Below are 14,459 nucleotides of genomic sequence, written 5' to 3'. Positions count from 1 at the left end.
AATATTTTTGTCATAGGTCATAGAAATCAAGCCCGCACAGGGATATGCTGTGTTTCATGCTATGTGCACACGTTGCAGAATTGCTGCAGAAATTTCCGCGGCAATTCTGAAACTCCCTTCAGCGGGAAATACGCATGCAGAATTGGCATGCATATTCCCGCTAAACACTAGCGTTTTGCAAGCATAATTAGCTTGCAGAATGCTAGCATTTTCCATGCAATCTGTAGCAATTGATTGACACATAGTGTTTGACAAGCGTGACCAACTTTTTACTATTGATCCTGCCTATGCAGCATCAATAGTAAAAATATAGAATTTTAAAAATAATAAAAAAAATAAAAAATTGTGATATTCTCACCTTCCGGCGTCCCCCGCAGCCTTCCTGCTCCTCGTGATGCTCCTCAGCAATGACCCCAGATGACGTAATGGTCTCGCATCATCACAGGTCATTGTTGCAAGGCATCACTGGGAACGGGAGCATCACGAGAAGCAGGAAGGCTGCGGAGGACGCCGGAAGGTGAGAATATCACGATTTTTTATTTTAATTCTTTTTTTTTTAACAGGTATATGGTTCTCAGGGCCTGGAGGAGAGTCTCCTCTCCTCCACCCTGGGTACCAACCGCACATGATCCGCTTACTTCCCACGTGGTGTGCATAGCCCCATGCGGGAAGGAAGTGGATTAATGCATTCCTACGTGTGCAGAATCCCTGCGATTATGCACAAAGAATGAACATGCTGCGTTTTTTTCCGTAATGCGATTCCGCCGCCGGAAAAAAACGCAGCATGTGCACAAAAAATGTGGAATGCATTAAAAATGATGGGATGCTTATGTAAGCGGTTTCTTTTGGTGGAAAATGGCTGAAAAAAACACTAACAAAATGCTAAAAATTCTGAACTTGTGCACTTAGCCTCAAAGTCAGCCTCTGCTTCAAGTAGCAGCAGCCAGAGCAACCTTCAATGGCTCCTGTTTAAGCATTTAAATGCTGATGTCAAACATTTATAGTGGCATTTAAATAATATTAAACTTGAACCAATTTTAAACGTTTTATTCGTCCCATTTTTCCCTATTTAAAAAGAAAAAAACATTTGTTATCATTGTCTGTAAAAACCCGATCCATAAAAATATAATTTAAATGTTAAGTCAAACAGCAAAACAACGGAAAACCTGAAACACCAGAATTGCAATTTTTCAGTCTATACACTTCTCCCAAGCAGTGCAAGTGATACAGGACGTGCAGTGTGGAAGCGCCGGAGCAGTGAAGAGTAGAGTTGAGTGACTTTTCCTTTTTTGCGGATCGGGTCAGGTTTTGCAAAACCCGACTTTGTCAAAAGTCGGGTCGGGTGAAATCGGCCGATTACTTCAAAAAGTGGGGGGCCGAACGAAACACGAAACCCAATGCAAGTCAAAGGGGAATCAAAGTCGGCAGTGAGTGTAGGACAGGAAAACACCTACAGTGCCCATTTTAATGCCAAAAACATCAATTCTTATTACTTAAACTTGTCAATCTTAATTTACTTTATAATAATAGTTAGGCATTGAAAACTGGGGGTCATTTGGCTAAAGTTGTGGGGGGTATGGCTGGCGCAAGATTTTCGTGGGCCCAGGAAACACAGAATATGTCACGGCGGTGGAGCAGGGAGAGGTAAGTATTTCAACTTTGCAAGTGCTGTGATCCTGAGCAAGCAGGGGGGGCCCACTCGTTGACACTGGCACAGGGTCCCTCATAGTACGGCGGTGTGTTTGACGGCGGGTGGCGCCTCCCATTGCCAGAGACACTTTTGTCTGTGACAGTGACGTCGCCAACGAGTAAGCCCCCCAACCTGATGAAGGAACCTGCACTTTCATCTGCACCTTCCTCTTTGTCCCCGTGTAAGGTGGTATAGTATGCGGGAAGGGGAACCTGACTTTCAGCAGGGTCAGATTCAGGCTGTGTAGAGTGCAAGGGGAATGTAGTGGTCTGGGTCAATGTACCAGCAGACTCATCTAGCAGTGGCTGGGCAATGGGCAGGATGAGGAGGAAACACAGTTAGTAGGCCCAAGTAATAAAGTAGGCTAAATGCAGTTCAAAAATGATAACAGGGCTAAACAGGCGGCATTGGTTTGTTCAGTGGAGGACAACTGTAATGAGTGGCAGACACAGTTAGTAGGCCCAAATAATAAAGTAGGCTAAATGCAGCTCGAAAATGGTAACAGGACTAAACAGGCGGCATTGGTTTGTTCAGTGGAGGACAACTGTAATGAGTGGCAGACACAGTTAGTAGGCCCAAGTAATAAAGTGGGCTAAATGCAGTTAAAAAATGGTAACAGTGCTAAACAGGCGGCATTGGTTTGTTCAGTGGAGGACAACTGTAATGAGTGGCAGACACAGTTATTAGGCCCAAATAATAAAGTAGTCTAAATGCAGTTCAAAATTGGTAACAGGACTAAACAGGCGGCATTGCTTTGTTCAGTGGAGGACAACTGTAATGAGTGGCAGACACAGTTAGTAGGCCCAAATAATAAAGTAGGCTAAATGCAGTTCGAAAATGGTAACAGGACTAAACAGGCGGCATTGGTTTGTTCAGTGGAGGACAACTGTAATGAGTGGCAGACACAGTTAGTAGGCCCAAATAAGAAAGTGGGCTAAATACAGTTAAAAAATGGTAACAGGACTAAACAGGCAGCATTGGTTTGTTCAGTGGAGGACAACTGTAATGAGTGGCAGACACAGTTAGTAGGCCCAAATAATAAAGTAGTCTAAATGCAGTTCAAAATTGGTAACAGGACTAAACAGGCGGCATTGCTTTGTTCAGGGGAGGACAACTGTAATGAGTGGCAGACACAGTTAGTAGGCCCAAATAAGAAAGTGGGCTAAATACAGTTAAAAAATGGTAACAGGACCAAACAGGCGGCATTGGTTTGTTCAGTGGAGGACAACTGTAATGAGTGGCAGACACAGTTGGTAGGCCCAAATAAGAAAGTGGGCTAAATGTCTGCCAAAAAATAGTTCATAAATAAACAGTTGGCATAGCTAGTTACAGGGGTGGGCTCCTCTGCTGAGTAGCAGACAATGGTAGTAAGCACAAAGTATTAACTGGTCTAAATGGAGGCCAGGGCCCCTGTATATTTTAACTATCATCTATCATTTCAACAAATTTGTATTGGCAGTGCCATTGAAGGATTTAACAGCACAGACTATACAGTGGTGGAGCAGGGAGAGGTAAGTATTGCAAGTGGTAGAGCACTGTTCGAGCTGGGGGGGAACACTCTCTCGTGGGCGGCGGTACTGGCACAGGGCCCCTCATATTACGATGGTGTGTCTGACGTTGGTTGGGCACCATCACCGTCAGAGACACTTCATTGTACAATGAGGGACCCTGTGCCAGTGCCATCGCCCAAGAGTGGGTGCACCCACCTGTCCAGGCAAACGGCATTCGCACAGGTGCTTGCGCCAGGTGGTGACCACGGCCCTGTGGGGGGAGTCAGCCCATTTAGGGAGGTATAAAAATGGCCTATGGTGGACATTCAGCAGCTGCAAATGGAGGAATTGGAGAAGTCAGTAAGAGGAGGCCAAAAGCAAGACATTTTTCAGGCAAGCTACGTGTCAGCAGGAGAAGGTGGGGCAAAATAATTTGAAATCCATGATTGGTTAATTTTAATGAAGGTTAGATCATCAACATTCTGGGTAGCCAGACGTGTCCTTTTTTCGGTCAGTATTGAACCAGCAGCACTGAAGACTCTTTCTGAAAGCACACTGGCAGCAGGGCAAGCGAGCTCCTGTAATGCATATTCTGCCAATTCAGGCCAGGTGTTTATTTTAGATGCCCAGTAATCAAAGGGGAATGACCTTTGAGGGAGAACATCGATAAGGGAGGAAAAGTAGTTCCTAACCATACTGGACAAATGCTGTCTCCTGTCACTTTGAATCGATGCAGCAGTACCTGTCATGTCAGCGGTCATTGCGAAATCACTCCACAATCTGGTCAAAAAACCTCTCTGTCCAACGCCACTTCGGATTTGTGCACCTCTACCAGCTCTTCCATGTTGCCCCCTACGGCTCGTGTGAGAACCATCACCGCCGCTGTGTGCTGGCTGGCTGGCTGATATACGACAAAGTAACAGGGCAGAATATATCCACTTTGTGAGAATTTGAATCTCACTTTTTTGGGGGAGACTGAACTAAAGCTCAGGCCTAGTGTATAAAACAAAACAATGTAAGTGGCAGAAACTGGCTGGAAGATATATGAAAAAATACAAGGACTGTAGTAAAATTTCAATCTCCCTACAATGATCTCAGGAAAAGTATGGCAGCAATAAAAAGGACTGCTGCACACAAAAGTGTGGACAAATAAACAAGATAACTGTGCAGAAAGGAGCAACAGGATTTATGCTTTTAAAAAAGCAGTTGGTTTGCACAACAGCGTGCAAACAGCAATGCAGCGATCAGGGAGCCTTATAGGGCAGCTCAATAAGCTACAGAACTGATGCACAAAAATATAGCCTCCATTGTCCCTGCAAATGGTGGTGTTGGACAGTGGAAATCGCTACAGCACAAGCAGTTTCGGGGGTTAATCTTCCCTCCCTAACTATATCTCTTCTTCTGATGAAGCGGCAGCAACCTCTCCCTATGCTACGATCGGCAGAAGTAAGATGGCAATCGGCAGGAACGCCTCTTTATAGCCCCTGTGACGCTACAGAAAGCAAGCCAATCACTGTCATGCCCTTCTCTAAGATGGCGGGGACCGAGACCTATGTCGTCACGCTGCCCACACTCTGCGTCCTCCTTCATTGGCTGAAAAATGGCGCTGAAAGCGTCATACGAAACGCAACTTTGGCGCGAAGATCGCCAACCTTATGGCCGATCCCACACTAGGATCGGGTCAGGTTTCATGAAACCCGACTTTGCTGAAAGTCGGCGATTTTTGAATTTGTGTGATCCGTTTAGCTCAACCCTAATTGGAAGCTATCAATGTTTATTGCACAAACTACAATAGTGTTTTTAACTACTCATGGACTGCCCATAGACTATAAAGTTCACACTTTACTTTGCATTGGTGTTCTAAATCATCAATACAGCGTAAGCAACTTGTGGGAGATCATACAGTTGTGGATGTGGAAATATGGTTTGTTTCCATGTTTATCTTCCTGACTGTTGGATACAGGACTCTGAACCAGCACTTGTGTATACAGATTAGGAAGCACTGATAATGTGTCCTCATCTAGACTCCGTGATGATTACATTGCTAGTTGTACAGAGAAAGCACCCTAGGAGACCCAGTTAGCTCTGCTGTGTAACTAGCAGGCTGAATTTCTACTCTAGATGGTGCTAAAATACAATATGTTAAAATACCCTCAAAAAGTCTTTTAAGACCTTTTGGAGGGGCACAATTTGTTAAATGAATGGAAATAAATAAACAAATAAATAAAGCAAAAAGCAAAAAACTGGATAGAAAAAAGCAGCCCTTTGTGGTAAAACAAAAATGTATTAATAAAAAAATTGAAAAATAGACATATTTCCTGTTTTTCCTGAGATTTCCCCCTGATATAAGCAAAAAGAAAAAGAAATAGGAAAATGACATACAAATTAAACTCTGTGTACCTCTAAAGATGAAAGCAAAAATTTTTTAGAGTGCAAGGGTATGTGCACACATTGAGTATTTGGATACAGAAATCTCTGCTAAATTTCTGCATCTCTTGGCAGGAAAAATACAGCGCACAACACATGCGTTTTTTATGCATTTTTTATGCTTTTTGAATGCTAACAAAGTGATACTGCTGGCGTACCACAATCATAAATCAATTAACACAGGGGGTGCTGAAACAGTGGCGAATAATGACAACCATGAACATAAAGAAAAGCGCCACTATATAATATGCACTCCACCACCTAAATATGTGAAAAAAGGACAAGCTTTATTGGCAACAATCATAAAACAGAAAAAGCAGTACAAAAACACTCCCCCATTAAGCCTGTTCCCATATAAATGCATGGCAAAAAATGTCACAATTGACCCCACATGACACTTAAGAGAAACACCCATATACAGGTCCTTCTCAAAAAATTAGCATATAGTGTTAAATTTCATTATTTACCATAATGTAATGATTACAATTAAACTTTCATATATTATAGATTCATTATCCACCAACTGAAATTTGTCAGGTCTTTTATTGTTTTAATACTGATGATTTTGGCATACAACTCCTGATAACCCAAAAAACCTGTCTCAATAAATTAGCATATTTCACCCATCCAATCAAATAAAAGTGTTTTTTAATAACAAACAAAAAAAACATCAAATAATAATGTTCAGTTATGCACTCAATACTTGGTCGGGAATCCTTTGGCAGAAATGACTGCTTCAATGCGGCGTGGCATGGAGGCAATCAGCCTGTGACACTGCTGAGATGTTATGGAGGCCCAGGATGCTTCAATAGCGGCCTTAAGCTCATCCAGAGTGTTGGGTCTTGCGTCTCTCAACTTTCTCTTCACAATATCCCAAAGATTCTCTATGGGGTTCAGGTCAGGAGAGTTGGCAGGCCAATTGAGCACAGTAATACCATGGTCAGTAAACCATTTACCAGTGGTTTTGGCACTGTGAGCAGGTGCCAGGTCGTGCTGAAAAATGAAATCTTCATCTCCATAAAGCATTTCAACCGATGGAAGCATGAAGTGCTCTAAAATCTCCTGATAGCTAGCTGCATTGACCCTGCCCTTGATGAAACACAGTGGACCAACACCAGCAGCTGACATGGCACCCCACACCATCACTGACTGTGGGTACTTGACACTGGACTTCAGGCATTTTGGCATTTCCTTCTCCCCAGTCTTCCTCCAGACTCTGGCACCTTGATTTCCGAATGACATGCAAAATTTGCTTTCATCAGAAAAAAGTACTTGGGACCACTTAGCAACAGTCCAGTGCTGCTTCTCTGTAGCCCAGGTCAGGCGCCTCTGCCGCTGATTATGGTTCAAAAGTGGCTTTACCTGGGGAATGCGGCACCTGTAGCCCATTTCCTGCACACGCCTGTGCACGGTGGCTCTGGATGTTTCCACACCAGACTCAGTCCACTGCTTCCTCAGGTTCCCCAAGGTCTGGAATCGGTCCTTCTCCACAATCTTCCTCAGGGTCCGGTCTCCTCTTCTCGTTGTACAGCGTTTTCTGCCACATTGTTTCCTTCCAACAGACTTACCATTGAGGTGCCTTGATACAGCACTCTGGGAACAGCCTATTTGTTGAGAAATTTCTTTCTGGGTCTTACCCTCTTGCTTGAGGGTGTCAGTGATGGCCTTCTTGACATCTGTCAGGTCGCTAGTCTTACCCATGATGGGGGTTTTGAGTAATGAACCAGGCAGGGAGTTTATAAAAGCCTCAGGTATCTTTTGCATGTGTTTAGAGATAATTAGTTGATTCAGAAGATTATGGTAATAGGTCGTTTAGAGAACCTTTTCTTGATATGCTAATTTATCGAGACAGGTTTTTTGGGTTATCAGGAGTTGTATGCCAAAATCATCAGTATTAAAACAATAAAAGACCTGACAAATTTCAGTTGGTGGATAATGAATCTATAATATATGAAAGTTTAATTGTAATCATTACATTATGGTAAATAATGAAATTTAACACTATATGCTAATTTTTTGAGAAGGACCTGTACAAGTAGAGAAATTGCAATACATAGCCTATGTTAGGTTCCACTAATTAACAATGGGTAAAAGTGCCTAGCATATAGACAAATCTACATAATAGTAAAGACCGTCTCTTAAATGCAGTCACTCCCAATAGGTGACCAAATACTTAAAGGTCCCCCAAGGCGCAGCCCAGTGCATGTGTGATAATAATAAGGCCCCCAATGTAAAGTGCACAAGTGCAAAATGCAGTAGTGCCTGAGATGAAAATCAGACAAAAGAGGGTTAAGACCGCTGTGGAAAACAGGAATCACAGCATGCAAAGTAGGAGCTGCCAACGTGAGAGCCTCGGGGGTTAAATATCCTAGACAGCCAGCAGGGGGGGGGGGGGGAGGGGGGCAAGGCAAATGGAGGCTATGTATTGCAATTTCTCTACTTGTATATGGGTGTTTCTCTTAAGTGTCGTGTGGGGTCAATTGTGACATTTTTTGCCATGCATTTATATGGGAACAGGCGTAATGGGGGAGTGTTTTTGTACTATTTTTTAACTGTTTTTATGATTGTTGACAATAAAGCTTGTCCTTTTTTCACATATTTACGTGGTGGAGTGCATATTATATAGTGGCGCTTTCTTTATGTTCATGCTTTTTGAATGTGTTTCTTCACCAGCATTTTTCAACTGTTTTTAGACAGCAATAAATGATATCAAATATAGATAGACAATGATAAAAAGATGGTGTAACAGCACCACAATTTGCTCCAAACAGCCATCTAGTTTGTTGTAAGTATATAAAATGTAATAATAAAGGCAGCACTCCAATTTAGAGTAAAAAATGTGGACTTTATTGAGCCCAGATGGCATCGTTTCGTTCACAGAACCATTCTCAAGCCTCGAGAAAGGTTCTGTGAACCAAAACGTTGCCATCTGAGCTCAATAAAGTCCACATTTTTGCATCTAAATTTGAGTTCTGCCTCCCATTTCATATTTTAGATATATAGATATCAGGCAGATATATAATTGCAGAACCCTCCAACATATTATAAAATTGCACCATTTCATGCCTTACATATGGAGCTTATTGTACAGCTCTCTACAAAGTGAATAAATAGTTGAAAAAACAATGATGTGGGGTCTTCTACATTTTTTGTAACGAGCAAAGGTAAAGCAGACAGCTGAGAGCTGATATGACCAGTCTAGGAAGGAACATGGCTATTGAGACCTTCAAAGCCGAAAAATACCAGCCTGCAGCTGCCCCAGGAGTGGAGCATCACAGTAGATGCTTCATTTCTGTTGCTTCACCTTCGTTCTTCTCGATTCCCTGGTGCTTTGACAATCAGGATAACAGTGGTTTTTGGGGTGATATCAGCTGTGTAGCGTCCAAAACCACAAATGACAAGTCCTGGTGCTAGTAATGGGGAGATGTCTATCAGACACTCCATCAATAACCCAGTTAAAAAAAATACTTTTTGAGATAAACACACCCTAACACTTTTCCTGTTTCACTAATTTATCACCAAAAACTTTTCCAAGAAGGTCTTACGTAGTCCATGCAAAGCTTATGGAACTCCATTCTGATGCTCCAAAGGCTGTTGCAACAGCCACTTCTGGGCCACGCTGCACAGTGCGTGGCTTATTACTGTTTTTTCAAACAAGGGTGGTTATATTGGTCACTGATATATATATATATATATATATATATATATATATATATATATATATATATATATATATATATTTTAAATGTCAGAATATGTCATTTTTTATCTCTTATCTAGCTTGGGTTTTGGAGCTCTTTATCAGAAAAAGAGATCTGACCACTCTAAAGATATATCATTTATAATTCCCCAAAATGAGGTGTATAGCTGTGGAGATTTTATTTTAGTGTAGGACACAGGAAAATAATGATTGATGTCTAGGTGTTTAACACAGTATGCTTCGGTCATGTGTCCTAACCAACATATCTTTCATGTTTATTTTCAGGCCTTCGCACAAAAAATGAAATCCTCTTTATCAATGGAGAAGCGGTTTCAGACCTTGACCTAAGGAAAATGGAGTTTTTATTCTCAGAAACGAGTGTTTTGTTGTCATTGAGGTCTTGTCACGTTGATGTCAAACCATCAGTAACCTCATCATGGCCAGAAAATTATGTTTTCAAAGATCAGATGAGACCTCTGCCACCATTGAACCAGTCTCAGCTCCTAGAGGAATTCCTGAACACATTCCGCAGAAATTCTATGAAAGGTAAAATGTATAGATGTAATATTGTACATTCCAATTTCATTTTCAATGTTAAAGATAAGAAATATGTAAATTGAAAATTTGAAATCAATGCATTTAATTTATTTAGCCATTTGTTCCCTTTTGGATGTCGATTTATTATGACGGAATATAGGCTGAACTGGATGGACAAATGTCTTTTTTCGGCCTTACTAACTATGATTTATCACTGCATATTTGTCAGATTGAGTAGTTTCTGATTTTAAAACAAAGAAGGTGAGTATACCCTATATTCTGAGTAATTGTAATGATCGTTGGCCAGTATAAATGCATAAAAAGATCATCAATCATTTTTCACTGATCTGTGTAGGTCATGCTGCTTTAAAAATTGTAATTGGCAAAACAATTGGTAAATGCCGCTCATTGCCATGTTGGCAGCAATCGGGATGGCTTCAGCTGAAAGAGGGAACTCCAGGAGACAAATGCAGATAAACCATCGATGAATGATCAGCACACTTCCAGTGACTAAATCCACGAATGATGAGCTGTTTCTCATTGTGAAGCTGTGGACTGATTTATATTACCTCTGTAGTATTTAATGTAGTAATATACACATGCCATTTAAAGAGGACCTGTCACCAGTATAATGTCGACCAGTTTTTGCTTTTATTTTCATCCCACTGTACTTTCTTTTTTTCCAAATAAAATGGCCCTCTGGAACTCCTGATAGACTGTTTAAGATGGGTTTGAGGTCTGATTCCGAGTGTCCACGTTGTTCACAGGAACGGGCAAATATGCTACATATGCTGTGGCACTGCCCTAGATTGTCTGCCTTCTGGACAGTCGTATTGAATCGGATTGAAATTATATATAGGTGTGTAATTCCCAGAGACCCTTTGGTCTGTATATTAGGCTACGTGGAAGAAATAGCAACGATATCTATGGTCAAACTGGAAATTGCTAGATTGTTATTCATAGCAAGGAAATTAATAGCTCGGTTCTGGAACAGAGAGGAGCCTCCGACTAGAGCCTTTCTTACGCAAGTGGATCATATAATTCTATTGGAAAAAGTATATATACTAAGAGAAATAAACTTGAAGAATTCCAAAAGATATGGCAACCATGGATGGAATGGCATTAGAATTGTGAGGAGGATGCATAATGCTATAGATGATGTTCATACTGTATAATGGGATATGGATTGGGGAAAGTTTATCGGAAGAGGAATGAGGAAGGTACTGAAGGGGTCTCAAAGGAGGGAATGGATGGGAAAAGGGAGGAGTTTTGTTTATAAGAAATATATATGACTACATGTGAACAGTAGCTTGATGTCATATATGTTATAATTGTTTTTCTTAATAAAAATTTATCTGATTAAAAAAAAATGTGGTGACGATGTCGGAGAGCGCCCAACACCAGCAGGTGTTTCCACTTGCAAATGTCCTGAAGACCTGCCAATCACACTGGCTGTTGCAAGTAAAGAGGTGGAAGGTCTGTGTCCAAAACCATGTGTGACTGCTGTCCCCACAGTCACAGAGGATGAAGAGGACGTGGATGCACTTGATGGGGCAGACGGTGGTTGACCCGGCCCACTAGGCCGCATTGTAGCACAGTGAGCTTCCCATTGCAACTTATGCCTCACATCCATTTGACGGTTCATGCATGAAGTACTCAAGCTAGTCGTTTTTTGGCCTCTACTGAGATTTTGTTGACAAATCTTACAGACAACATGAGTTGGGTCATCCTTTGCGATGTCAAAAAATGCCCAGGCTATGCAAGGCTTAGAGCCCGTGCGACCTGAAGAGCTACCACAACTTCTGTTCAGAGGCACAGTTGGGGTTGAGGATGCAGTTGTTGACGTGCTTCCAGTACTCCATCTCTGTCCAGGAAGGCGCAACGTAACCTCGTTGTCAGACTCATCACTTATCCCCCTCCACCTCGTCTGCTAACCTCATGGACTGGTGGACTGTGAGTTGACAGTAAGTGGGGTCTCCAACCTCGTCATCATCATCCTGTGTGTTCTCACACCCGTCGTCCTCAGAGCCAACCTCTTCCTGCCCTGACCGAAAAGTCAGGTTTTCGTTCCAATCAGGTATCTCAGTCTCATCATCATCTTCCTCATTGTCTCCACCAACAGGAGTTACAATTTGGGAACGAGGGTCTACATTATGCTCAGAACCTTCTTCATCTGGGCCTCGATCTGACTCACAAAGATTCTGGGCATCAATGCAGATCATTTCCTTGTCTGGATTCACAGAAGCTCTGAAGCAGACCTCTGATTCCCAGGCTATAGTACTGTATGAGTAAACAGCTCTACGGACCCAACCATCTGTGTTACCCCATGCTCAGACGGGCGGCTGGAGACTTGGGAGCTGTGAGGAAGCAAGTGCGATTGGGGTGACAACTCTGAGGACTGAAGTAGTTGTGATGTTGAAGTTGACATGGAGGAGAGCCCACTTGAACGAGCACTTGATATCCGTTCAAGCACCTGCTGTTTTTGTGCCTCATCTGGAATTTTTGGGGATGCTCATAGCGATGGTCGTAAGAAAGGGATCATATCAGACTGTTAACGAAAAGAAGTAGACATCTTACTTTGGCTGGAAGATGGTCTTTCTTCTGCAGATGTTACTGTTGCTTTACCACCTACCCCACGGACACAACCTTTTTTTCTCTTTCCAACACGCCTATTCCCCTTTCCACCATCAGCAGGCCTTTTGCCACTCATTTTAGTGCTTAATTAATTGGCAACTCTGTATCTGTAGTTGTTGGCACAACAACCGATGAATGAAAACCGAGCAGAACTGAGTGGCCAAACTGTGGTACTAGGCCCAAAAGGATTTACTGGGTTAGATGCAGAAAAAATTTAGATGCACAAGCGGTGTAGTTAGCTTCACAGACGGGCTACTCCGCTGACGTGCAGACACTGCTCCTAGGCCCAAAACTATTTACTGGGTTAGATGCAGTAAAAATTTAGATACACAGGCTTGCAGACACTGCTCCTAGGCCCAAAACTATTTACTGGGTTAGATGCAGTAAACATTTAGATACACAGGCGTGCAGACACTGCTCCTAGGCCCAAAACTATTTACTGGGTTAGTTGCAGTAAAATTTGAGATACACAGGCGTGCAGACACTGCTCCTAGGCCCAAAACTATTTACTGGGTCAGATGCAGTAAAAATTTAGATACACAGGCGTGCAGACACTGCTACTAGGCCAAAAACTATTTACTGGGTTAGATGCAGTAAAAATTTAGATGCACAAGCGGTGTAGTTAGCTTCACAGATGGGCTACTCCGCTGACGTGCAGACACTGCTCCTAGGCCCAAAACTATTTACTGGGTTAGATGCAGTAAAAATTGAGATACACAGGCGTGCAGACACTGCTCCTAGGCCCAAAACTATTTACTGGGTTAGATGCAGTAAAAATTTAGATACACAGGCAGTGTGGTTAGTTTCACAGGCAGGCTACTCCGCTGATGTGCAGACACTGCTCCTAGGCCCAAAACTATTTACTAGGTTAGATGCAGTAAAAATTGAGATACACAGGCGTGCAGACACTGCTCCTAGGCCCAAAACTATTTGCTGGGTTAGATGCAGTAAAAATTTAGATACACAGGCTTGCAGACACTGCTCCTAGGCCCAAAACAATTTGCTGGGTTAGATGCAGTAAAAATTTAGATACACAGGCATGCAGACACTGCTCCTAGGCCCAAAACTATTTACTGGGTTAGATGCAGTAAAAATTTAGATACACAGGCGAGCAGACACTGCTCCTAGGCCCAAAACTATTTACTGGGTTAGTTGCAGTAAAATTTGAGATACACAGGCGTGCAGACACTGCTCCTAGGCCCAAAACTATTTACTGGGTTAGATGCAGTAAAAATTTAGATACACAGGCGTGCAGACAATGCTACTAGGCCCAAAACTATTTACTGGGTTAGATGCAGTAAAAATTTAGATACACAGGCATGCAGACACTGCTCCTAGGCCCAAAACTATTCACTGGGTTAGATGCAGTAAAAATATAGATACACAGGTGTGCAGACACTGCTCCTAGGCCCAAAACTATTTACTGGGTTAGATGCAGCAAAAAATTAGATACACAGGCGGTGTAGCTAGCTTCACAGGCGGGCTACTCAGATGACTACCAGACAATGCTACTAGCTCAAAAGGATTGGCTGAGCTAGTCCTTGCCTTGCTTGTGTGCATCACATGCACATTGCTGTGTGTGTGTGCACTGCTGATAGGCTGAGAGAATGCACCGCCCCACTGTAAATGTGGGAAACAGAAAAAAAATGGAGATTGGCATTATTTCAGCACAGATCTATCCCCCCACCCACTATACACTGAAACAGTCTATTAACAATGATAAACAGTTTTAATGTGCAAATCAAGTTAGGCTTTGGGTGAACGAACAGTTTTCGAACAGAAACTCGAACAGCCGAATTTTAAGGAAATTGTTCGAGTTCGTCGAACGACTCGAACACCACCCAAAACAGCTCGAATTTGAAATTGGCGAACAGTTCGACTCGAACAGGGCCGGCTCCAGGTTTTTGAGGGCCCCGGGCGCAAGAGTCTCAGTGGGCCCCCTCTTTAACACATACCATGATTCATGATCGCATATATACAC

General features: G+C 42.5%; 1 protein-coding gene across 3 annotated transcripts in view; it reads left to right on the top strand.

Annotated features, from left to right (window-relative positions):
- The window catches only part of TIAM2 (TIAM Rac1 associated GEF 2), an 810,124-nt gene that overhangs the window by 577,187 nt on the left and 218,478 nt on the right, over nucleotides 1–14,459 (top strand). For all 3 annotated transcript variants that reach the window (XM_069769403.1, XM_069769402.1, XM_069769404.1), the window contains one exon: nucleotides 9,593–9,853. In XM_069769403.1, the coding sequence (XP_069625504.1) occupies nucleotides 9,593–9,853 (261 nt within the window). The remainder of the gene's footprint in view (nucleotides 1–9,592; nucleotides 9,854–14,459) is intronic.

Source organism: Ranitomeya imitator, chromosome 5 (genome assembly GCF_032444005.1).
Source record: "Ranitomeya imitator isolate aRanImi1 chromosome 5, aRanImi1.pri, whole genome shotgun sequence".
Lineage (NCBI taxonomy): Eukaryota > Metazoa > Chordata > Amphibia > Anura > Dendrobatidae > Ranitomeya > Ranitomeya imitator.
Note: the sequence above shows the minus strand (reverse complement) of the source record. Positions and strands in the feature narration are given on the sequence as shown.